Here is a 24,737-nt window from a genome sequence, read left to right on the forward strand (position 1 = left end):
TACTTGCCAAAGAGGAACTCTGGTGTGAAATATAATTAAAGTGGATCATAATATTTTCACTATGTTATAAATGAGGAACATCAGGCATACTGAGAAAAAATGCCTAGTCTAGCTTCTCTGGAGAATCACTAGTGGCCCAAATGACAACCCATATTCTTGCCTAGACCACCAAAATATAATTCCCCAAAGGGTGATAGTCCTTTTACTATTTATAAGTTATGTAATAAAGGAAATATAAAATTATTCAGTACCAGTAATCCCTTTTAAAAATCACTAAAAATTTGTGTATGTTAAAAACCACACACACCTGAGTTCATACTGGGCACTTCCACTTATAGCTAAGGAAGAAAAACCCACTAGCATATATTTAGAATATGAAAACATGTTTGTATAAAAACAAGTATTTGGTCATCAGTCTATTTTCCATCCCTTTTGCAACTGATTTTACGTTCTTTATATTTTTCATTTTTAACAGGGATTACAACTTTAGTAGTTTCAGAAATATAAAAAGATGGCATCAAAATGTCCTATATATTGGTAATCTTAGCCCAAGAACTTTTCATGCTTATCTTGTGTTCTGGGCTACAGTCTTCATAGATACAAATTCGAGCAGAACAAAATAGAAAAGGGAAATAACTCATGTCAGCTGCTGAAGGCAGTTTGTAAGGCAGGCCTAAAAGTCCTTATCTCTGGCCTGTTCAGTATGGAATGCATAGTTGATTTTCACTCAGCTACCAGAGAAAGGTATTCTACGATGACAGATAGCCTTATCAAAACTACAATTAGCTGGCTTCCTCTGCAGGGTATAGCAGTTGGTTAAGTAACACTGAAGTGAGAGCTCTTACCAGTTTTCTCAGAAACAATTCCCCATCATGAGTATTTGGCCAACTGCTTAGGTCTAGCATGAACATGTAATTTTTAAAAGAATGAGCTGGGACCTGCTAACATGTTTCAAAGGATCACCTAGTAAAAGCTGATCTCTAAGCAAATAAACCATCAGTTTATTTAATTTTCAAGTAGTTTTTTTTACTAAATGTATTATTCCTATAAGGGTAACATGGTTCATGCTGCTTAGGTTGTTTACAGTGCTTTTTGTTGTGCCTAAAATTTTTCAATAAGGTGAAATAAAAGATTCAAATATGGTTTTATAATACGTGGAAGATAAAATCTCATATTTATAGCATATACTTCGACTCTTTTATATGCATGACTAGTCAAAATTGTGTCTTTAAATGGCAACTTGATATTTTTCAAATTGTACTCAGAAACACTACTGTGTACCATTTGCCTTAATACCAATATGTTCAGGATTAGCTTTATTAACAGTATGACATTTTCATGCATTCTTAAACTTTACACTAGTTTTACTATTCACAATATTTGATTAAGTTCAACTCAACAAATATTCAAGCCTACATGAGAAAAGAATGAAATGAGGTTACCTTTTTATATAATAAGCTACCTTATTTTTAAGAGTTAATACTGGGATTTAAAAACCTAAATTTCCAATGTTACTGTTAATTCAACCAGATGAACATAACTTTAGGCCACAGGACTGCCCATTAGCCTTTCCTGTCGGAGGGCAATTAATCTCTTGAACCACTTTTCTTCAGCATCAGCTTTCTCGATAAATAACTGAAATAAAAAAAGAAAAAAGAAGAAAAAATGTTATTGTCTGCCAATAACTTAGATTTGACCTTATAAATCACTTGTATAGAATACATCCTTCAGCACAAGATTTGGATACTATTTAAATCTTGATGACCTCTTAACTGAAGATCATCTATTTGGAATAATGCTCAGAAAGTTTTAGAGTAAAAGAACTAACATCAAAATCATTGGTTAGCAATTTTACATTTCATTTTGTAAAGTTTATTTCCTACAATCTTTCTGAAGACACAGTGGTATGACACTAATTCACAGAAGATAGCACGACGTGGTGTTAATGACATGCTCACAGTCCATGAGCCAACTGGAGCAGAGCCAGAATTAGATCTTTTAGTGCCAGAATAAAAATAAAACAAAACTTCTTTTTGCCCATTTTTCTTTCCCATAGAAAGAATCTCCTAGAAGTCAGGTAACATGAGTTGGTCCAAACCAGCTTCAAATACATGTAACAGCTCTAAAGGCTGGGGGTGAGCTGCCTATTTTTAGCAAATAGGAACATATGGATCCATTTCCTCCAATGGTCTTCTTGTCACCAGCCCAAAAGGACAACAGTTTGAATTAACTTCAGTCAACTAGCCTTAAACTGACATTCTTAAGGTTTAAGTATCTTACATTTGGATGGGCCAGAGAATTGTCATCTTGGTACTTGATAGCAGTGGGGATGCTGCTAGGGTCTATTTCTTTTTCATTACTCGGTGGGTCAGCCACTACTGATGCTGGTCCTGATGTTGCAGCTGCATGCTTCACTTCACTAGGTTCCACTGACTGAAACATGAAACACATGCTATTAATTGGATAACAATATACAATTAAAATGTTGCTTTAATAATATTTCTGATTTTGAATAATAACTGCTCAATTGGCCTCCTTTGAGATGATACTAACCACAAAATGGCCCTAGGTTATTGAATAAGAAACAACTATTCCTAAAGTAAGCAAACAAATACAAAAACACTGTGAAAATGTTATTTCTTACAATCAGCATATTTTTCTTAAGAAGTTGGTACTTATGAATCTATACTATTGCAAAAGTACATACATTTCACATATCTAAATTCCTACTTAGCCTTTTTTTCTACCCCTATTGGTTCTACACATACAGTTTTTCAATTTCCATTTTCTTTTGACATTTTTACTTCTGAACATCCACTTCTCTGAATGAAGTGCAAAACAGAGGTCACTGGGGAAAACATCTAGAAAATGAAATATGCATGAATTAGTTGATCCTTTATTAGAGTAATTTATCTCAGAGTTGGAGATCCATCTATTTAACCAGTATTTACTAAGCACTACTAATTGCTAAGCACTGGGTACACGAGGGAGAATAAGAAGATATGTTCCTTGTCCAGGACACGGGTTCGAGCCCTGGTCGGGGAAGATCCCACATGCCACGGAGCAACTAAGTCTGTGGGCCACAAATACTGAGCCTGCGCTCTGAAGCCCGCGAGCCACAACTACTGAGCCCGCGTGCCACAACTACTGAAGCCCGCGTACCTAGAGCCCATGCTCTGCAACAAGAGAAGCCACCACAGTGAGAAGCCTGTACACCACAACGAAGAGTAGCCCTTGCTCGCTGCAACTAGAGAAAGCCTGTGTGCAACGAAGATCCAATGCAACTAAAAATAAAATTAATTAATTAAAAAAAAAGAAGATATGTTCCCTGTCCAAACTGGAGATTACATTTTGCTAATGGGATGACAGATCTCTAACAAATACCAAAATATATACATAATCACAAATTGTAACAAGTTACATAGAGCTGTTTAAAGAAATATTTGGTAAATTTGATTTGGCAGTTTTCTTCTTATATTTTGGAGCCAATATTTTTTCCCCCAGATCCCAAACTTTTCTATGTCTCCAACATAGTGGTCATAGAAGACTCATAGCCCTAAGTGATATTACACTGACCCTTTATAAAACTGAAGACACGTAACAGTAAAGCCCAATATTCTGCACAGGGGAAAGTGGGAAGTATGTTAGTCCAGTGAGGTCCAGGACATAATTTTTTGGTACTCTATCTTGCCATGCAGGGAATGTAAGAGCATGCCATTCTGCATATCTAGGCCATGCTTTGATAGGGTTCAGCTAGGAGACTGGCTGTCCATATGGAACTACCTCGAAAAATTGTGAAGTGCTGTTATTCTAGTTGCCAAACATGTGGATCGCACATGTGCAGGTGGCAGAGATAACATTCTATTACAGAAACCAAGTAATCTCATTTTGTTTTTACCTACACAGTACATTAAAGTTTTCTTTGAAAAGTGCTTATATGCACAAGAGGTAAAGTTCTCAGGGGTTAGGATCAGAGTGTAGAAGTTATTATTTAATAATGTGTAATTTAAAAAACGTGTGAGGAAAACCATCAATTGCTTCTTTATTTAAGTGAGGAAAGCTGTTAGAGAAAATTTGACTATTAAAAAACCCTTAGCATGGCTTCTATCAAACATCTGGCTTTGAGTAGCACTGCCACCTGGTGGTTCAGTTTGGAAAAACTTGTTTTAACACGTACTTAAAAGTATGAAAGAACAAATGACCATGCTGCTTAGAGTTATTTACCCTCTTTTTGAACATAGGCAGATATCAGCCAAATACAACAATTTTTGGATTGAATAAGTGGTAATAAGCTTATCTGGGAGAGCAGTCTGAAAACAAGATTGGTTCCTTAAGTTGATGATACAGCAGGAACTATCAGATCATCTTTCTACTCACACCAGAAAAATATGATTGCACAAAGTTAAACTAGTTAAATCAATATGTGTTTCAGGAGACAAACTGTCTAGCATGTCATTGGTAATAGCCACTTTTCTGGTAATAGTTCCCTAGCTAAATTAGTGGCATTAACACAGCTAAAGAATCTACCAACAGAAGGGGTCACTAGTTACAGAAAAGCCTTTTTCAGAGATATTACAAACTTTATACCAATGCATGTAGCACTGTCCAGGAGAGAAGGATGTTGAAACTTGGTTCATAATTTAGTCCTCAAGAGAGTTAGTCTTTGCTATGCATCAGGAATAGCCCATCACATCTGCCCATGACCTGGATGAAATGGTCCTCTAGATAATTTACCTCTTTTGCTAAGTCATCTCCTGATAAATAATTCATCTTCTTGGCATCCTGAATCCTTACCTTATACTGTAGACACAGACATTTTAGAAACTGGAAAGGGATACCACTTTCTAAACTAATAAATTGGCCCTCTGTTTTATATTACAGTCCAGTGCGAATTTATTCTTTGTTGGCCCATCACTGCTCTTCTGATCGTTTTGAAACGCGATGGCTAATGTAAGTCTAGTGTTGGATGGCTAATATCTTATACTACTGTACATTCACCAAGGTAAATGCCATCTTCTGTGGCCTTTTAGCATATTCTTTATATTTCAACAGGGAATATGCATTGAGTTCACAATTATGAGAGATTGATTAGTTCTGGAGTTGGACAAATTTGGTTTGGCTGCTGCTTTCTACCATTTATTAGCAGTTTGACCCTGGGTTATGAAATTTGCTGAATCTCAGCTATAATTAAGGGTTATTAGGATATTAGTTAAATTATAAATGTTAAATGTCTAGTATTAATGGTAGTCATCATTATTTTAGTTATTTTACATTAAATATATACAAAAGTGGGGCTATGATACAACACTGTTTTACATCATTTGCTTACTGCTTTAACATTTCCAAATGGCTGTGTTGAAACAAATTGGTTCAAAGCTTATGTCTATACATGAAACTAGAAAGTTACTGTGTAAAGTAATTTTTAATTTGCTTGGTCACCAAGCCTCAAATAAGGAGCATTTTAGGATCTATAGACCATAAAAAATTACATAAAACAGTCTCTGGCCCAACCAAAACAGGAATCCTTGTATCTACAATCCCTCTGAAGGAAGCCACAGACAAATACAGCCCTTGGTAGCAGCAGCAGGAAGAGGAGGAGTAGTGACAGATTTCATTTCTTGAGCACTTACTATACGCCAGGCACTTGGTTAACTGTTTTATGTAAAGTATCTTGCTCATCCTTATAAAAACCTCTGCTACAGGTATTATCCCCATTTTAAGGGACGAGAGCCAAGGTTTAATGAGACTATTATGTAGTTTAAGGACATATGACCAGTAAATGGCAGAATCAAAGTGTGGTTCCAGATCTGAGTCTACATCTCATGCTTTTGACCACCGCTTCCTAATTGTTAAATGCAAGATTTATTGCAATTTGGTTTGAATTTTAGAGGAAAGAAACAAAAATGTTGGTAAAATATTTTAACTAAATGTATTTCTAAGGGGCTCAATTCACAGTGCTGGATTAACATTTCTAGGCTGCTTCTGCTTCTCTGTCATACTTATCCGACCAAGAACTAGCTAGTTCTAGGCTTTCCAGATTGATTTTGATTGATTTTGTTTCTTTCCATGAATTACTGTTAAGGGGAACCTCTTTTTGAAAGATAGTTGAAACAGAAGGTGGGTTTCCCTCACACAGATTTATGAAGGTTGCTTACAAAATGAAGAGCCTCCTGTTCCATCCTAGACCTCTCAATCCTTAATGGTGGCATCTAAGTTGGAAGTACAAGAAAAGCTACATTGAAGCTGAGTAAATTCCAACTCAGCACTAAAAACTAAAGCAAACAAAAACTAATTATTAAAATAATTAATAATGGTGGTCCCTTTGATGAGAGATGTAGGTGAAATTCCTTTAAACTGCTCCCAAGGGAAGCCCATTTAACTATATATAGGGTTTTGTTATAGATATGGGAAGAAGAGTTTTTCTCTTGGATTTAATCAGTTATTTTAAGATTAATAACTATAAGAAATAATATTTTAAAACTTTTCTAGAGAATATAAACAAGGTAAAAAAATGACTGACCTTGGAATTCAAATATATGGATATTATTACATTTTAAAAATCTTTTAAGGTGCAACCAGATATCTAAAGAATTTCTGTGTTTCTCAGCAAGGGGTCTGTCTTACTGGTGAGCATGGAGACTCAGGGAAAGTAAGGGGCATATTAGAGAAATGTAAATGGGGTAAGGTTTATACTTCAGATAGTCTGAATGCCTATAGTAGTAGAAGTTTTCAAGCACCATACTTAGTTTATAGAATATACTTAGATATCAAATAATTTAGATGCTAGAGTATATAATTTTAAAACAAACATTTTATGGATCAAGAACCATGTTACATATTTGATAATCATTATATTTAACCCTCGGTTACTCTAAAAAGTAGGAATTATTAGCTCTATTTTATGAATTTGGAAACTGAGGCTTGGAAAGAGGTTGAGAGGTTTTCTCGAGATCATCAATCATGTTAGGAAGTGTGAAAGTTAAGATTCAAACTCAGATCTCCTTGAGTCCAAAGCCCATGCTCTTTCCGCTATATTAAGCAGGCTTTAGATCAATTTCCTTACTCACTGCCAATTTTACTAGTTACTGGAAGAACTCTTAGTATCTTGGAGGAGAGGAATGGAATTAAAAATAAATTTACTATATTAATAATTAATACCAAATGGGAAAAAATTGTTTAGAAGAAAACCTAGTGTATTAACATAGAGGAATAAATATTTCCACAGAAAGAAAATGCTAGGTTATCTTAAGTGTGTGCAGTGAGAACTGGGAAGTCAAGGTGAACTCCAGAAAACAAATACTACGCAAGTAAACTTCAAAACAAATTACAATTCTTTTAGGACTCCTTAATAAGTACGAGTAAGATATTTAATAAAATGGGCAACTATATTTGTGAATGTCCATTTCACAGCTCCTTTTTTTCAGGAGTTGTGGTGGCAAACTACAAAATATTCAAATGAAATCAGCAAATAACAGGGCAAGGACCATGGATTAACCAAGGCTGTCTAGTGCATCCTGGCATCCTGCACATGCTCAATTCATGTCCCCATAATGAATTATTTTAAAATACATATGGTAATTGAAAAGGTGTCCATCTCACTAATAACAAAAGAAATGCTAATGGAACAACAAAAGGTCAATTTTTACCTATCAGGTCATTAAACATGAAAAAGTCTGATAAGACTTGGTGTTAACCAGGGTGTGAGAGACAGACATCTCCCTGCATTTTGAGGTGGAATTTGAATCGATACAATATTTTGGGTGAATGACTTTGGGAACAGGTATGAAAATAAACAATATTAACCTTTAACAACTCCATTTTGAAAATTTTATCTAAGGTGATAATGGATATTCACAAACATGTATGCAACACCTCCAAACTTACAACTACTAAAATATCTATCAGAGAAAAAAATTATGATACATTCATCAGTAGAATACTATACAGTCATTAATATATCTACAGATATAGAGTATTTTTGAATAAGTGATAGCTATACCATGTCTTCTTTAGATGTATGATATTGAAGAATACATGTATTTCACAGTAGACAGCTTTTTCCAACTAAAGGAACACAAATTCCAAAAAGCAGCCCTGACAATGATTGAAAGAATACATGAAATATTCAACAGAAATAAAATGCCAATCAAAGCTCCTTTTATTAGAGTTGAATAAGTGATACCCATATGGGCAAAGAGTATAAATATATGTTACTATTTGGGTAATAATTTTATTGTTAAAGTTCTTTTCTAACTTTTCTCTAGCAATGTCAATTCAAAAAGTAGATGTATACATTTGAAAAGAAAACTGTATACGTTCATGAAATGTGTATTATTGTTATAGAACTGTATGTTGACATCTTATACTTTGCCTTCTTGGTGAATTTTAAAATAAAAATGGCATCAGATACATTTTCACAGTTTTTTTTTTAACAAGTTAAACTTGAACTGATTCTCACTGATTCATTCTCTCAATAACATGCTGATACACTCTCACCCTACTTCATCTATTAGAAGAAGAAGCACTTACATTTAAGTAAAATCCATTAATAAAGCATCCCTTTAGTTGGAATCTGAAGGCTTATTCGTAATGCCTTGATGAAAACTTACCTTTTTGACTTCTTTACTTGATCTGAATGTTTGCTGAACAAAAGAATCACTTTCAATGGCTTCAATTTCTTTGACTCTTTTTACTTGTTCTACCAGGGTGGCTTGGTCTAAAAAAGAGGGTATTATGTCAGTGTATTCTGGTTTGTCAGCTTGTTATCAACACTATACCTAAGCAATGTTCTTTCTATGAAGTAATTTTATGACTTATGAAATTTAACTGGATGGAAAAAAAGACATTATGGTTAAGTTATAATAGAAACTTTTTGCCCCCCCTGGAGACCCACAAAGATAACATTCCTATCCACTAAGACTCTCACCTAAAACCTAAAACGTTGCTGAGAAGGTACTGCTAAAATGATCCAAGCTAATCTGTGCTAATCTGGAAGGAGGGCTTTACATTTTTTTTCCAATTTTACTATGGAAATACATAAAAGGAAAAAGGAATAAGAGCACAATGAATCCATCTGCACCCATCACTCAGCTTCTGTAATCATTAATTTTCTGTTATTCTTATTTAATCTATCCATGTCCACTTCAATTTTGGGGGGTGGACCTGGAGTATTTAAAAGTAAATCCCAGACATAATGCCATGTTACCCCTAAATATTTTTTTAGGCATCTCAGATAAGGGCTTAAAAAAACAAAACAAACTAGCAACATAACTACAATACCATCTTTAAACCCAACGTTATCAGTAATAATTCCTTAATATCATCTTATATAATCCATGTTTAATTTTCACTGATTGTCCAAGTGCTTTTTTTACAGTTGGTTTGTCTGAAAGAGGATCCAAACAAGGTTCACACATTACACTTAGTCGACAAGTATCTTAAATTCCTTTTAATCACATACGGTCCACCATCCCTTCCTTTCATTGTCATTTATTTATTGAAGAAAATGGATCATTTAGCCTTTACAATTTTCCACATTCTGGATTTTGCTGATTTTATTCTCATGGTGTCATTTAACATGTTCTTCTGTCCTTCATATTTTGTGTAAACCAGCAGTTAGATCTAGACAGGGATAAGATTCAGGTTCAATTTCTTTTGGTAAAGAATACATCACAGGTGGTGCTATGTAATTCCTATTACATCATATCAGGATGTGCTTCTCCCACTTCTAATGATGTTAAGATTGATCAGTGTGTCCAAGGTGATGTCAGCCTGACCCTAGTTCTCCACCAGCCTTTCACTTCATGGTTTTAGCAGACAATGTTTGTTGCTTAGCTCCATTATTTTATTAGACATTGCAAAATGGTCATTTTTTTCTAATTCTATTATTTGTCCTGCATTTATTAGCTGTGATTCGAAGAACTTCCTTCATCGACTACTTTGTAACTGTGAAATATAGTCTAGAGGAAAAGGCAGAATAAATATTTAATTCTTTCCTTTAATTTATCAATTTTGGTCCAAAGATGACCATTATGAGCTCATGAATATTTATATATGTAATGTACTTCAGTCCATCGTGGTCATTTTCATATTTTGATTCTACCTTTGGGTAGTGGGAGCCTCTTCATGTTGGTCCCTGCATCCTTTTGATATGATCTCTTTTGTTAAAGTGTGATAAGATGTCCCAGGTTCATCCTGTACAGTTCCTGTCTCAGACTTGAAATCAGCCATTTCTCCAAAGGGCCTGGATTCCTTTTAGTGGGGAATGATACTTAAAGACAGTAACCTGAGCAGTAGGGGTGTTTGTTGTTACTGGATTGTCACCGCTTCTCAGCTTTTTCAGTGGGTGGGGTAGGAAATACATACTTTTAGAAAAGAAAATCGAATGTGAGTTATATTTGTATATCTTTTCTCTTATTCTAAGAATATTAGGCCTTAATGATGTGATCAAAAGTACTTAGTTGTTTTTCCTAATATGTAAGTTGAATATATATTAGTTTCAAAATCATAAGACAAATATTACTATTAACAAGATGAATTAATAGTTTAAAATTTCTTTATGGCTCTTTTTGATCTTAGGATTTATTCCACTGATGAATTGTCAAAACACTATACTCTAAAGTCACTTGAAATGATTCTCCATGTGATTATGCTACCAACTTGATATATAGTTAGGTTCATTTGTTTCAGTTTTTTTTTTTAAATCTTGTTTTGCTCTACTGTTTTCATAATTAATTTTTTTTGCAGTACATGGGCCTCTCACTGTTGTGGCCTCTCCCGTTGCGGAGCACAGGCTCCGGACCCGCAGGCTCAGCTGCCATGGTTCACGGGTCCAGCCACCCCGCGGCATGTGGGACCTTCCCGGACCGGGGAACGAACCCATGTCCCCTGCATCAGCAGGCAGACTCTCAACCACTGCGCCACCAGGGAAGCCCTGCTTAATATTTGTTTTTTAATTGCATAAAACACTTAACATGCTTTCAAAGTCAAAATTAAAACATCCTTCAGAGAAGTCTAGGTTTCCTTTCCTATCCCATTCCCCCAATCCATAGGTAACCATTTTTTATTAGGTTTTGATTTTTATCCTTCCATTGCTTATTTCTGAAAATATAAGTATACATATTCTCTTCTTTCTTACACAAAATTAGCATACTATACATTCCTATGTATATTACTTCTCTCACTTTTAACACTATGTTTTCCAGTATAGAGACTTCCTCATTTTATGCTACAGCTATACAGTAACCTATTTTATGGTTTTATGATAGTTTTTTCCCACCAATGCCCTGTTGATGGTCATCTGAGTTGTTTCCAGTCCTTTGTTTTTACAGTTAGTGCTTTAATAAATAGCCACAGGCATGTATCATTTCATACTTTTGTATTTTTTTTTCACATGCTAGCTGGGCAAGAAAAATGCAACATTATGGTTCACAACCTTACTGTTTAAACTCTTGGTCTAAGCTGAAACGAACACACACCTGAATTAGGAGCCACTGAATACTCAGCTAAGGCATCTAAAAATGCCGGGGTTTTAGCCTGTATGAATAATAACTGAATTTATTTAAAAAAAACTGTAATAACTGGTTTAACAAGGTAGAGTTATTTGCATCAAAGTAATTTTTACATACTAAGTTGAAAAGGTTAAATGATATAGACAGTATGAAATCTGGTCTAACACATTCAATAAAAATTAACATTTTATGAAAAATCTCTGCTTCAATTTTTGGCCAATCACAAATTATAAGCATATAGTCTTATGCAAGTTCCAGTTTATTTAAGAGAAAGACAGTGCTTCTGAGATGTGTCCCTGACAGCTGTAACCAGTCTTTTCTCAGGTGAGAAATCCTGCATGGAATGTTTGGAAGTAACAGCTGTTACAGCCAACACTCACATCTTTGGAAGAATATATTTTCCTATATAAAAAGCAAACACTGTCAGAGTGTCATGGAAGAGCAAATAGTTCCACATGCTTTAGAATAAAAGCTCCTTTTAATTATGCAATGTACTAACTGAGCATGTGAAATGAGAGAAGACTCTTTGCCCAGCTAACTTATTAACATGTGCCGTACCAGAGGATAATATTTTTACTAGTTACATGTATAATGGCATTAATATAGCAGAGAAAAATCATAATGGATACCATTCCAAGTGATTCAACTTTAACTGGTCAACATGAAAACACATTTGTTTGTGTAGGTGTTAGTTTCACAATTATTTCACAATCATTAGTTCCCAACCAAAAACAATATTTCTGACTTCAGGATGATGTCTCATATGTATCAACTGTTTGACCCCTCGGATTTTTTCTCTAACATATTCCCTCATTTGGATTTACAAAGCACATCATTAGTATTAAATGTCAGAGGTGAGCTCACAAACAGTACTTGATGTCTAAAGCTTGCAGAGTTTGTAGCTTTAAATATGGGCATACAACCAGCTCCTAATACAAATAAAAGTGTTATCACAGAAGCTGGCCAAAGGGCCAGTATATTTAACAAAATAGCACTGGAGAAACTGTAAAGGAAGGAAGGAGAAAGATTAGAGGAAAAACAGAACATTATCTTTGTGTTTCTTTAAAGATCACTTCAGGACTAACAAAGTGACAGGGCGGATAGGGGAAAGCCTGTCTGCTTGACTTACAATATGAAAATAAACCAACATAGCTTTTACCTTTCAATGTGGGAACCATTTTACTGGTGATATTTAAATTAAAGAATGTGATATTTAAATTAAAGAGTAAGAGAGTGATATACAAATTAAATTTCTTTAACATCTTTATTGGAGTATAATTGCTTTACAATGCTGTGTTAATTTCTGCTGTATAACAAAGTGAATCAGCTATATGTATACATATATCCCCATATCCCCTCCCTCTTGCGTCTCCCTCCCACCCTCCCTATCCCACCCTTCTAGGTGGTCACAAAGCACCGAACTGATCTCCCTGTGCTATGTGGCCGCTTCCCACTAGCTAACTATTTTACATTTGGTAGTGTATATATGTCAATGCTACTCTTTCACTTCGTCCCAGCTTATCCTTCCCCCTCCCCGTGTCCTCAAGTCCATTCTCTATGTCTGTGTCTTTATTCCTGTCCTGCCCCTAGGTTCATCAGAACCATTTTTCTTTTTTTAAGATTCCATATATGTATGTTAGCATGCGGTATTTGTTTTTCTCTTTCTGACTTACTTCACTCTGTATGACAGACTCTAGGTCCATCCACCTCACTACAAATAACTCAATTTCATTTCTTTTCATGGCTGAGTAATATTTCATTGAATATATGTGCCACATCTTTATCCATTCATTTGTCAATGGACACTTAGGTTGCTTCCATGTCCTGGCTACTGTAAATAGTGCTGCAGTGAACACTGTGGTACACGTCTCTTTTTGAATTATGGTTTTCTCAGGGTATATGCCCAGTAGTGGGATTGCTGGGTCATATGGTAGTTCTATATTTAGTTTTTTAAGGATCCTCCATACTGTTCTCCAGAGTGGCTGTATCAATTTACATTCCCACCAACAGTGCAAGAGGGTTCCCTTTTCTCCACACCCTCTCCAGCATTTATTGCTTGTAGATTATAAATTAAAATTTGAAAGATGCACGGGAGATTTCATTTTTAGTCTTATAAATAGCTCAGCTCCATGCTGTCTGAAAACAGGCATAAAAAATGTTTTAAACTGCTTCATACTCAAAATTCTAAGATCAATGTCCACAAATCTATGTCTTAAGTATAACCCTGTCATTTTGGGAAGCAGAATTAAACACATTAATAATATATAGTAAATTGTTTTATTTTTAAAAATATTTATTTATTATTTGTTTGTTTGTTTGTTTGGCTGCGCCTGGTCTTCGTTGTGGCACTCAGGATCTTCATTGCCGTGTACAGGATCTTCATTGTGGCATGCGGGATCTTTTAGTTGTGGCAGGCAGGCTTTTAGTTGCGTCATGCGGGATCTAGTTCCCTGACCAGGGATTGAACCCAGGCCCTCTGCAATGGGAGCGCAGAGTCTTAACCACCACTGGACCACCAGGGAAGTCCCTATAGTAAACTGTTTTACATTCAGGCTCTTAAGTTTAACATGCCAATTTGTCATTTAAAAATTCTGTACCAATTTTAAGACTGGGAAGAATGTGAATTAAAACTAGTTATTGTTTATATATATATATATATATATTTTAAACATTTATTTATTTATTTGGTTGCGTCTGGTCTTATTTGTGGCAGGCAGACTTCTTAGTTGGGGCTTGCTGGCTCCTTAGTTGTGGCATGTGGGCTCCTCAGTTGTGGTATGCGAACTCTTAGTTGCGGCATGCATGTGGGATCTAGTTCCCTGACCAGGGATCAAACCAGGCCCCCTGCATTGGGAGCGCAGAGTCTTAACCACTGTGCCAACAGGGAAGTCCCTTAGTTATTGTTTATACGCTTGGCATGAATGCCTAGCATACAAAGTATCCTGTATTCATCAGCCATGAGGTTAAAAATGAAAACAAGTGATAAAGTTACTGGGAGAATAAAAATTACAGGATGTTTCCGGGGCTTCCCTGGTGGTGCAGTGGTTAGGAATCCGCCTGCTAGTGCAGGGGACACGGGTTCGAGACCTGGTCTAGGAGGATCCCACATGCCGTGGAGCAACTAAGCCCGTGCACCACAACTACTGAGCCTGTGCTCGAGAGCCACAACTACTGAAGCCCGCACACCTGGAGCCCATGCTCCGCAAAAGGGGAAGACACCACAATGAGAAGCCCATGCACCACAATGAGAAGCCCATGCACTGCAATGAAGAGTGGCCCCCGCTCACCGCAACTAGGGAAAGCCCATGCGCAGCCAAAAATAAATAAATTAATTTTTAAAAAAATTACAGTATGTTTCTAAACATTAACATGGTAAACATGAAGTAAACATATCTATTTGCTTTTTGATAAACACATTATTGGTAAACAAAATGACTTCCATAGGTTGCTTGCAAGATGTCCGTAGAATATTTCATATTTCATAATAAAAAATAATGGAGTCAGAAAGCTAAGTCACTACAGACTAAAAAAGTCAACAACTCACTGCATGGACAATTATTTTGTTCTTTTTGTGATTAAAAATTAAAATCAAATATTTTATTAGTTACTGTTGATGTTATATTATAAAAATTAGGTTCACCTGCTACTTTGTTATATTTGACAATTTCACATGACACATTTACAGAATTTTCTGTGTTATCAAAAGGTACACAAATTTAAGATTAGTAGATAAAGATGACAAGGTCCAGTATAAACCTTTTATTTGAAAAGGCAAAATTTAAGTATGTACACCATTTGCAGATTACCAACAAGCCAACCTCTCTAAACTGGCAGCAATGCTAGGCAGAGAACAGCAGATGGCACTATTACCAAAATGTAATGGGCTAAGCGACATGAGTTTCATGAACGGTACCTTACACATTAAAATCTCATCTCCAAATGACTACTTTTGAATATTAATAATTTATGAATTTCCCCAAAGTTAAAATGCATTTTATATTACAAAGAGTTTGGGTTGGTTGGCTTCATAGTTATTGAGTTACTTATGCTACTTTTCTCTCCCAAGGGGAAAAAAAATTTATATACTAATACTACTGCTACAAATACATGAATAATACAAGAGAAGATCTTATTTTCAGTTTAAATGGATTCAAATTTTAGTCAAGAATGGAAATATCTGCAAAATTTCCTTTTATGGTACAATATAGACACTGAAAACAAAGTCTTTGAAAAATAAAGCACTTTCAAGTGCTTTGCAAGAACGAAAGAAAAAAAGCAAACAATAACAAACTGGCTATTCAATAAATAAGTAAATGGAGATGGCTGTTCAATAAAATCTGTAGACAAATAAAACATACCATAAAGCTCACTTGGAATTCTAAAGTTAAAGCAACTCCTCATGAACACAAATTTTAATGAAATATAGCCACTGCTTTCCCTTCAAAACAGTTCAAAACAGTGTATTTTAAATAAGTTTCTTTCATTAAAACATATAAAACATATATTAGAAAGCCATCCAACCGTAACATTTTAAGGTTGTTCATAAATCTCATATCCCTGGGCACCAATTTCCAGAACTGATATCCAGAAATAACGTGAAAGATGAGAAAACTTCTTAAGTAGAATGTGGCTTGTCTATCAGCCTTCTGGAAGCTTATGATACAGTACCAAGTTATATATGTCAGTGAGGCTCCTGGAGTGTCTCTAATAACAAACCCCCCTTGGATGGGGTCCAAGACAGACTCATAACAAACTCCCTTCCATGTCAAATTAAGTAATAAGAATAAATTTAATGTGACTGAAGAATTTCTGATAAACATTTTAATAAGTGCAAGTGAATTGAGCATCAGACTAGGTTTTATGAAAAACAAAATCCATACTGAAAATTCACACAAATTCCACCTCATTTAGTTCCTCTCACCTAGAATGCTCTTACCTTTTCTGAATCCTCCCTGTCACTTCCCTTGCCACCTCTGAGAAAAGGGACCTCTTCTATAATTCATTTGGCTCTCAGCATATGTTAACTCCCACTGATATTAATTTCTTCATGAGCAAAAGCTTCATTTCCCCAGGCAGAGGGGACATACCCTTCTGTGTCAACTCCAGGAGTTAGTATAGTATACTCTATTATTTAGTAAGCAGTCAATAAACATTTGTTGAAAACTTAAAAATTAAGGGGCATTAAAATAACCATTAAAAAACATTATGGGGGAGAAATGTCAAATTATAAAAGGTTTTGTAACTTTAAGAAATTAAATGTCTCTAAGTGGTTAGTTTTAACAGCTCTGGGTTCAGACTATCTGGATTGAACAGTCTCTTCTACTTACTAGCTTTGTGACCTTGGGCAAGTGCGTTGTGGTGGTTTTGAGTTCTCTCCTCTGTGGCATGGGGATAATAGGTGAAACATCGTAGGATGGTTGAGAGGTTGCCTCCCTCCTTTCTTCCTTCCCTTTCTCTCTCCTTTCCTACTTCCAAATATTTGAGCACACTCAGGCATTGTTCTGCATACCAGGGTTTAGAGACAAGAGTTTCTTTCTTCCCTCATGGAGCTTACGTTTCAATGGAAGAAGCGAATAATAAACATGTAAATAAACAATATAATATCAAGGAAAATAGAGCAGGGTAGAGGGCTACAAAGGAGAAAGGGGGGCTATCTCAGATAGGGTAACCAGGAAAGAACTCCTGACGTGGTGATTTCAGCAGAAAGAAGAATCATGTGAAGGAACAAGTCATGAAAATCTGGGAGATGACACTTGTGTTCAGCACAGGGCTGAGGAAGCATTAAGAACACTTAGTAACTGAGAGCTATTACTAGTAACAGGACTAGAGGGCTGATTTAGTAATTGTACTGAGACACGGAAGTTGGCTAAAAAGTTGGTATATAAACCTCAATTTCTGGCCATATAGAATCCTAATGGATGTCTACAACCACACACTCCCTAAAATGGTAGTCATGTGGTAGAAATCATGTTTTAAAACAGACGTATATTTGATCATCAATATCTGGGATGCCTTTCTAGTGAGGAAGGTCATAGAGGCTAATTTTTCTTTTAAATGGTTGTTAAAAAGGCCAGATGAGCTGTTATGGTAGCAGAAGCGGTAATCACGGCAGTAACAGAATCTTACATTTATGGCACTGAGTGCTAAGCACTTCACATGGATCACCTCTTTTAACTGTCATAACCATAAGAGATAGTACTATTATTATTTTCATTGTACAGATGAGAAACTGAGGCTAAGTAACTTGGCCAAGGTCACTGGGCTAGTTGGTGGAAGAAATGGGATCCAATCCCTGAATTGTGATCCAGTCATTATTTCCTAGTCAAATAAATTCTTTACCCACTCCTGCCAAGAAACATGTATTTTTCTTCCTTCTTACCCATTTACTAGAATAATAAATGTTCTTGGTATTGTTCTTATTCTGCATTTTAATGCTTATACATTCAGTAAAATACAACGTAGCTTTATTTCTGGAGGAGATGCCATATATATTGTCTTGGTTTTCTGGCGTTATCTTGAGCTAGATTACAGATGTATATTTTTGGAATCTTTCATACTCGATTAAATTTTTAAAGAATTATATATGTCACATTCTGAAAACCTTTATTAATGAATAAAAGAAATAAAGTTTTTAGAAAACCTATCATTCTTTCATTTAAGCCTGAAGACAACCTGAATGGTAAATTACTACTTTAGAGCTGTTCTTATTTATTGTGCATCAATTGTTGCTGCAAAAAACTAGAATGGTTTCTGAGAATTTGGCTAAACAAACAACCACTATGCAGACGAAACTACATAGACTATTGCCTTATGCTTCTCTCAAATGTAATAAACATGGGTAGTCAAATCCACTTTCAATAGTGGTAAGTAATAATTCCAACAAAGCTAAAGATACTGGAAGTTTTCTTATTTTAATAGGATAGAAGAAAGGAATATAATTTGAAGTATACTGGATTAACAGAGAATACAGACTCTGAAGTTGCTATCTGTTATCCATTTTAATTCCAGAATTCTTATTGACTCTTTAATTAAAATTCTGTAGATGGAAGAGTTGTATGTTTCTAAGGAACTTGAAGTGAATGCTGTCTGCCAGCCATCTCCAAACACCCCATAACCACACACAACTCGCCTGTCAGGAGAGCTAATGCAGACATCGCAGGGCACACCACATTTGTCACTGTGGCTAATATCAGAGACACGCAGCTCTTTTTTCTTAGCACACAAAAGCAAGATATGTAATTCAATGCTCAATTTACCCTTGTCTCACAGGAGATTTTTCCCCGCTAATTGATAGAAATTAAGCCATTAATCAAGCCACTAGCCATCATTCAAACCAGAGAAGATGAATACAAACTTTCATCATAACCACCTTCCCCATTTTAGTGTTCATTAGCATTAATTTTTAATGCAATTATGCTATTCTTTTACGCTGAGCTCATAAATTACTGCTCTTTTGTTGCTGGCTGGCCTTGTAAAATCCAAACTAATGCTTTGTACTCTGATCTTAAAGGCAATTACTAGGTTCTTCTATCTTTTATATCTTTGCATCCCCAATAACATATATATATATGTGTGTGTGTGTGTGTATACACATATATATACATACATACATATATATATGTATATAACGAACATCCATGAACACCCAAATGCTATGCCTGTTTTTTTTAATGTCTCTATATAAAATCTGTGTGAACATATAAATGTAAAATGTACCCAAAATAAATAAATACACATACATACCACATACATTACAAAATATAGACGTTAATATAAAAATAAGATCTCATATTCATACTGTATTTTGGGTTTAATATAAAGATATTCTTACAGTTTCTCATGATTAAAAAGTACTGCATCATTGTAGTAAAGTTATGTTTTTATAACAAATTAGAGAAAATAAGAATATTAATAGTGACTAATATACACACTTGTAAGGGTCAAAAAACTACTAAAAACAGAAAGAATATCTACAAAATATCAAAATCCCTTAGTTCTTTATCTAGGGTTACTGTTTTATGTTTAAATCCTTATTTTAAAAAACTTGTGTTGAAACCTGAAAATTAATGAGACGAAAATGAAGAGTAATGGAAGATCAGAAGAACCATTTACCCAAAAGTGTGTTTATAAGTGCATATAATAACTCCATAGTCTTTTATTTTGCCAAGTGAATGCATCAGTTTATTAGAGGATGACAGTAAAATAAGACAAATTTTCCATAAATGAATACTGAAGCCAGAGACAGCGTATCCACTCATCCGAGAGAAAGTGGAAAGATATACCCTCCTATAGTCCCCCAAAAGCATTGGTTATGCTCACTCCTAGGTGCAGAGGAGCTAAAAAAAAAAATCTGCAACTCTCTTCTTTGTAAAACCCCAGTAATGCTTTTGCCTTTGTTCTCAAGTTGTTACGTTCTGGTCACCCACTAGCTAGAGAAAGGGTGCATATGTGGCATAAAGATTAATGAAATAAAACTTACTGGGAAGAACGGGAGAAAATATTTGCAAACAAAGCAACTGACAAAGGATTACTCCCCAAAATATACAAGCAGCACATGCAGTTCAATATCAAAAAAACAAATAACCCAATCCAAAAATGGGCAGAGACCTAAATAGACATTTCTCCAAAGAAGATATACAGATTGCCAACAAACACATGAAAGGATGCTCAACATCACTAATCATTAGAGAAATGCAAATCAAAACTACAATGAGGTGTCACCTCACACCAGTCAGAATGGCCATCATCAAAAAATCTACAAACAATAAATGCTGGAGAGGGTGTGGAGAAAAGGGGACCCTCTTGCACTGTTGGTGGGAATGTAAATTGATACAGCCACTATGGAGAGCAGTATGGAGGTTCCTTAAAAAACTAAAAATAGAACTACCATACGACCCAGCAATCCCACTATTGGGCATATACCCTGAGAAAACCATAATTCAAAAACAGTCATGTACCACAATGTTCATTGCAGCTCTATTTACAATAGCCAGGGCATGGAAGCAACCTAAGTGTCCATTGACAGATGAATGGATAAAGAAGATGTGGCACATATATACAATGGAATATTACTCAGCCATAAAAAGAAATGAAATTGAGTTATTTGTAGTGAGGTGGATGGACCTAGAGTCTGTCATACAGAGTGAAGTTAAGTCAGAAAGAGAAAAACAAATACCGTATGCTAACACATATATGTAGAATCTAAAAATAAAAAGAAAAAATGGTTCTGAAGAACCTAGGGGCAGGAAAGGAATAAAGATGCAGATGTACAGAATGGACCTGAGGACACTGGGAGGGGGAAGGGTAAGCTGGGACGAAGTGAAAGAGTGGCATGGACATATATACACTACCAAATGTAAAACAGATAGCTAGTGGGAAGCAGCCACATAGCACAGGGAGATCAGTTCGGTGCTTTGTGACCACCTAGAGGGGTGGGATAGGGAGGGTGGGAGGGAGATGCAAGAGGGAGGAGATATGGGGATACATGTATATATATAGCTGATTCACTTTGTTACAAAGCAGAAACTAACATACCATTATAAAGCAATTATACTCCAATAGAGATGTTAAAAATAAATAAATAAAAATAAAATATAAATTTTATATATACACACAAATACATACACACATAAACACTTCCAGGCCTGCTTGAATTCACTTAATAATCACAAAATGGATATCATAATATCAGCACTAAAAATAAACCTTTGAAAATGAAACCACTGCAAATCCACAATTAATTTAAAACATTTCAAGAAGAGTTTTTACAGGCTGACTCAGGGCTTGATCCTGGCAGCCAGATGGATATAGGAGGTCAATAATCCAGAAGCAATGAGACAGTGATTAGCCAGACAGTAAAACAAGTACCCGGAAGCAATTACTGTCTAACACGTCAGAAAGCCATTTTACTGAAATAGGCAGAAAATGGATTTAAAAGATAAATTTCAATGTCTCCCTGCTGTCTTTCTAAAAATCTTGTTTAGTAAACACATTCGTAAAGCCAGTTACTACCTTAAATGATAATTACTCACGGCAAAAAGTCTTTGCTCAGAAGTGATGACTGACTGGAAGGTTCCTTGTAAAACAAGTTTACTTGTTCCTTCATATGCTGACTGCGAGGGAGAATATATTTATTTCTCTGTGACTGTCCAGTCAGAGATACTGCAAAGCTTTAAGCTCTAAGAGAATTGGATCTGGTCCAAAAGGTTATCAACCATACTGAAATTTTGCTATAAAGTAGCAATGTGCCAAAGAGCGTGAATGATGTTTGAAAGTCTAACAAGAAAAGTGTTGGGGTCATACTAAGCATTCACAAAGACTCTAGCAGGTATTTGTTGAATGATGAGCTGAACACAGGTTACTATTGCTAAAGAATGTGGCATTCCTTTATTGGGGAGGGAAGCTCCTTGAAGACTCCCTCTCTCTCTTTGGAAAATGGTAGATACTTATTTATTGCTCTCAAGAATTTCTACAGAGTACTTAAAAGCTAGCTGTTTTTTTTTTTTTTTTTCCTTTGCGGTACGCGGGCCTCTCACTGTTGTGGCCTCTCCCGTTGTGGAGCACAGGCTCCGGACGCGCAGGCCCAGCGCCCATGGCTCACGGGCCTAGCCGCTCCGCAGCATGTGGGATCTTCCTGGACTGGGGCACGAACCCGTGTCCCCTGCATCCACTGCGCCACCAGGGAAGCCCCATAAAAGCTAGCTTTTCATTGTCCTGGAAACTACTAAGTGATGACCTTTATAGGAGCAGAATTCTATTTCTATTTCTTTTCTGACCCATTACTCAACAGAGGTGACAACTCCCTTATTCTTGAAACTTTTTTATTTGGGTTCCATGACACCTTACACTCAAGGTTTTCTTTCTCCCCACTGGTCACAATTCCTCATTTTCCTATACAGGCCCCTCTAAATGTTAGGGTGCCCCAGTGCTCAGACTGGGCCCATTTTTCTTCTCTATCTTTTTTTCTCTCTCTAGGTGACCCATAGCTCTAAATACCATCTATATGCTTATGACCCTCAAATTTTTAGGTCCTAACATCATTACCAAACTCCAGACCTTGACTTTTCTCTCTTACCCCCTAAATTTAAACTATCCCTTTCCATTAGCTCCTGTCTCTTTTAGAATAAAATTCAAACTCCATACTCTTAGTGACAAAATCCTACGTAACCTGGATCCTGCTAAACTCTCTCTTTTTTTTTTTTTGGCCGTACACGGGCCTTTCACTGTTGTGGCCCCTCCTGTTGCGGAGCACAGGCTCCGGACGCGCAGGCTCAGAGGCCATGGCTCACGGGCCCAGCTGCTCCGCGGCATGTGGGATTTTCACGGATCGGGGCACGAACCCGTGTCCCCTGCATCGGCAGGCGGACTCTCAACCACTGCGCCACCAGGGAAGCCCCCTGCTAACCTCTTCAACCAAATCTCTAACGCTTGTCCTAGCCACACTGGCATTCTTAAGCATTCTAAACTTGCTTCCCCCTTAGGATCTTTAGAGAAGCTGTTCCCTCCACCTAGAATGATCTTTGCATGGCAAGTTGCTTTTTGTTCAGATTTAGTTTAAATGCCAGCTCAAGGAGGCCTTCCCATAGCACTCAGTCTAAAGTAGCCAATGGTCATTCTCTAGCACATCAAGAGAGTGTAGAGAAACCAGTTAATTGTGAGGCTGTTACAGGGATCTAGGCAAGAGATGATGACTACGCAGATCAGGGGTGACATAAGATGGGGACATATTTTAAATAAAGAATAGACACTAATTTTGTACAGAGTGAGGCAAAGAGAAGAATCAAACTGCTTTTCAAGTTTCTGGATCAAGTAACTAGATAAACAGTAGTGCTATTTACTAAGATAAAGAAGACTTGGGCGTGGAATTAAGAGTTCAGTTTTAAAGATGATGACTTTGAGATGCTTGTAGGTTTTAAAAAGAAAGTCTCTAAGTCTGGAGTTCAAAAGAGAAAGTCTGGGCTGAAGATATAAACTTTGAAGTAATAAGGATATACAAGGCATTTACTCCAGTGGAAAATGATAAATTCACTCAAGGAGAAAAGAGATAGAAAAGAACTGAGTTCTAGTGAATATAAACACTTGCAGACTGGGTAGAAGGAAGGGCTGGCCAGGGCTGGCAGCAAAATCAGGTAAGTATCATGCCGTATTTTAAGTGAAAAAAGGGATGTTTCAAGAAGAAGTGTGGTGAGTTGCATTGAATGCTGCTGCAAGGTTGAATGTGATAAGAAAAATTCCACTAGATTTGGCAAATTAGACAGTATTATTGGTGATTTTGAAAAAAGCAGTTTTAATGGAGTGATGTGGTAAGTCACACTGAAGAGGAGTTACACTTAAATGAAGATTTCTGTTTCCTAGAATATGGAGGATAATATTCTCTAAATGATACCTGTGCTGAACACAAGAACAAATAATGCTAGATAAAATATTTTTAAAAAAATTAAATTAAAGGTATGGCTGAGATCACATGAAGTAAGGAATCCACAAAGACCAAAAAGAAGTTTATAGTCTTAGTAAGTCCTCTACTCATAGAGAAATCGAATCATTTGTGAAAATTTTTTTATAAACACTAGGTTCAGAAGGTTTTACATAAAAATTCTACCAAAACTTCAAGGAAAAGATAATTCTGATGTTATACAAACTGACTTCCTAACTCATTTTATAGGCTAGTACAAACGCGCTATCAAAAACAGTCAAGAATAGTACAAAAATGGAGAAGCTGTAGAAGCAGGTCATGAATGCAGATGCAAAAAGGGTAAGAGGGAAAATACACACACATCTATTTGTACACAAATATATATACATGTATATGTATAATTTAATATATGAACAGATTAAATCAAGGAATATTAAAAAAAGATAATACATCAAAATCATGTTGGATGAGTCCTAGGACCGTAGATTTGGTTCAACTTTAGAAGATATGTTAATGTAATTCATAACATCGTCTGATTAAAGGAGAAAAACTAAACTAAAAACCTAAATTCTTTGACAAAGTGCAACATTTATTTGAGATTAAAAACAAACTAGGAAAGGAAGGAAACATCTCTGACCTAAAAAGAGAATGTACCCCTGTCCCACAAACTAAACCAAAATGAAAAAGGTAAGGCAAATACACTTAATGGTATAATGTTTAAAAAGAATATATATTTTAAAAATTTTAATTAATTTATTTTTATTAAAAAAATCTTTTTTTATATCTTTATTGGAGTATAATTGCTTTACAGTGTT

The 24,737-nt window shown here is 35.8% G+C and overlaps 1 protein-coding gene across 2 annotated transcripts in view; it reads right to left on the bottom strand.

The window, feature by feature from the left end:
* Positions 1-579: 579 nt before the first annotated feature.
* The window catches only part of RSRC1 (arginine and serine rich coiled-coil 1), a 450,158-nt gene continuing 426,000 nt past the window's right edge, over positions 580-24,737 (bottom strand). The window contains exons 8-10 of one of the 2 annotated variants that reach the window (XM_082840357.1): positions 8,610-8,716; positions 2,281-2,433; positions 580-1,635 (exon numbers count right to left, since the gene is read on the bottom strand). In XM_082840357.1, the coding sequence (XP_082696483.1) occupies positions 1,543-1,635; positions 2,281-2,433; positions 8,610-8,716 (353 nt within the window). In that variant the 3' untranslated portion in view covers positions 580-1,542. The remainder of the gene's footprint in view (positions 1,636-2,280; positions 2,434-8,609; positions 8,717-24,737) is intronic. The other variant, XM_082840356.1, reaches the window with a different exon arrangement.

Source organism: Leucopleurus acutus (genome assembly GCF_964270905.1).
Source record: "Leucopleurus acutus genome assembly, chromosome: 5".
NCBI classification, from domain to species: domain Eukaryota; kingdom Metazoa; phylum Chordata; class Mammalia; order Artiodactyla; family Delphinidae; genus Leucopleurus; species Leucopleurus acutus.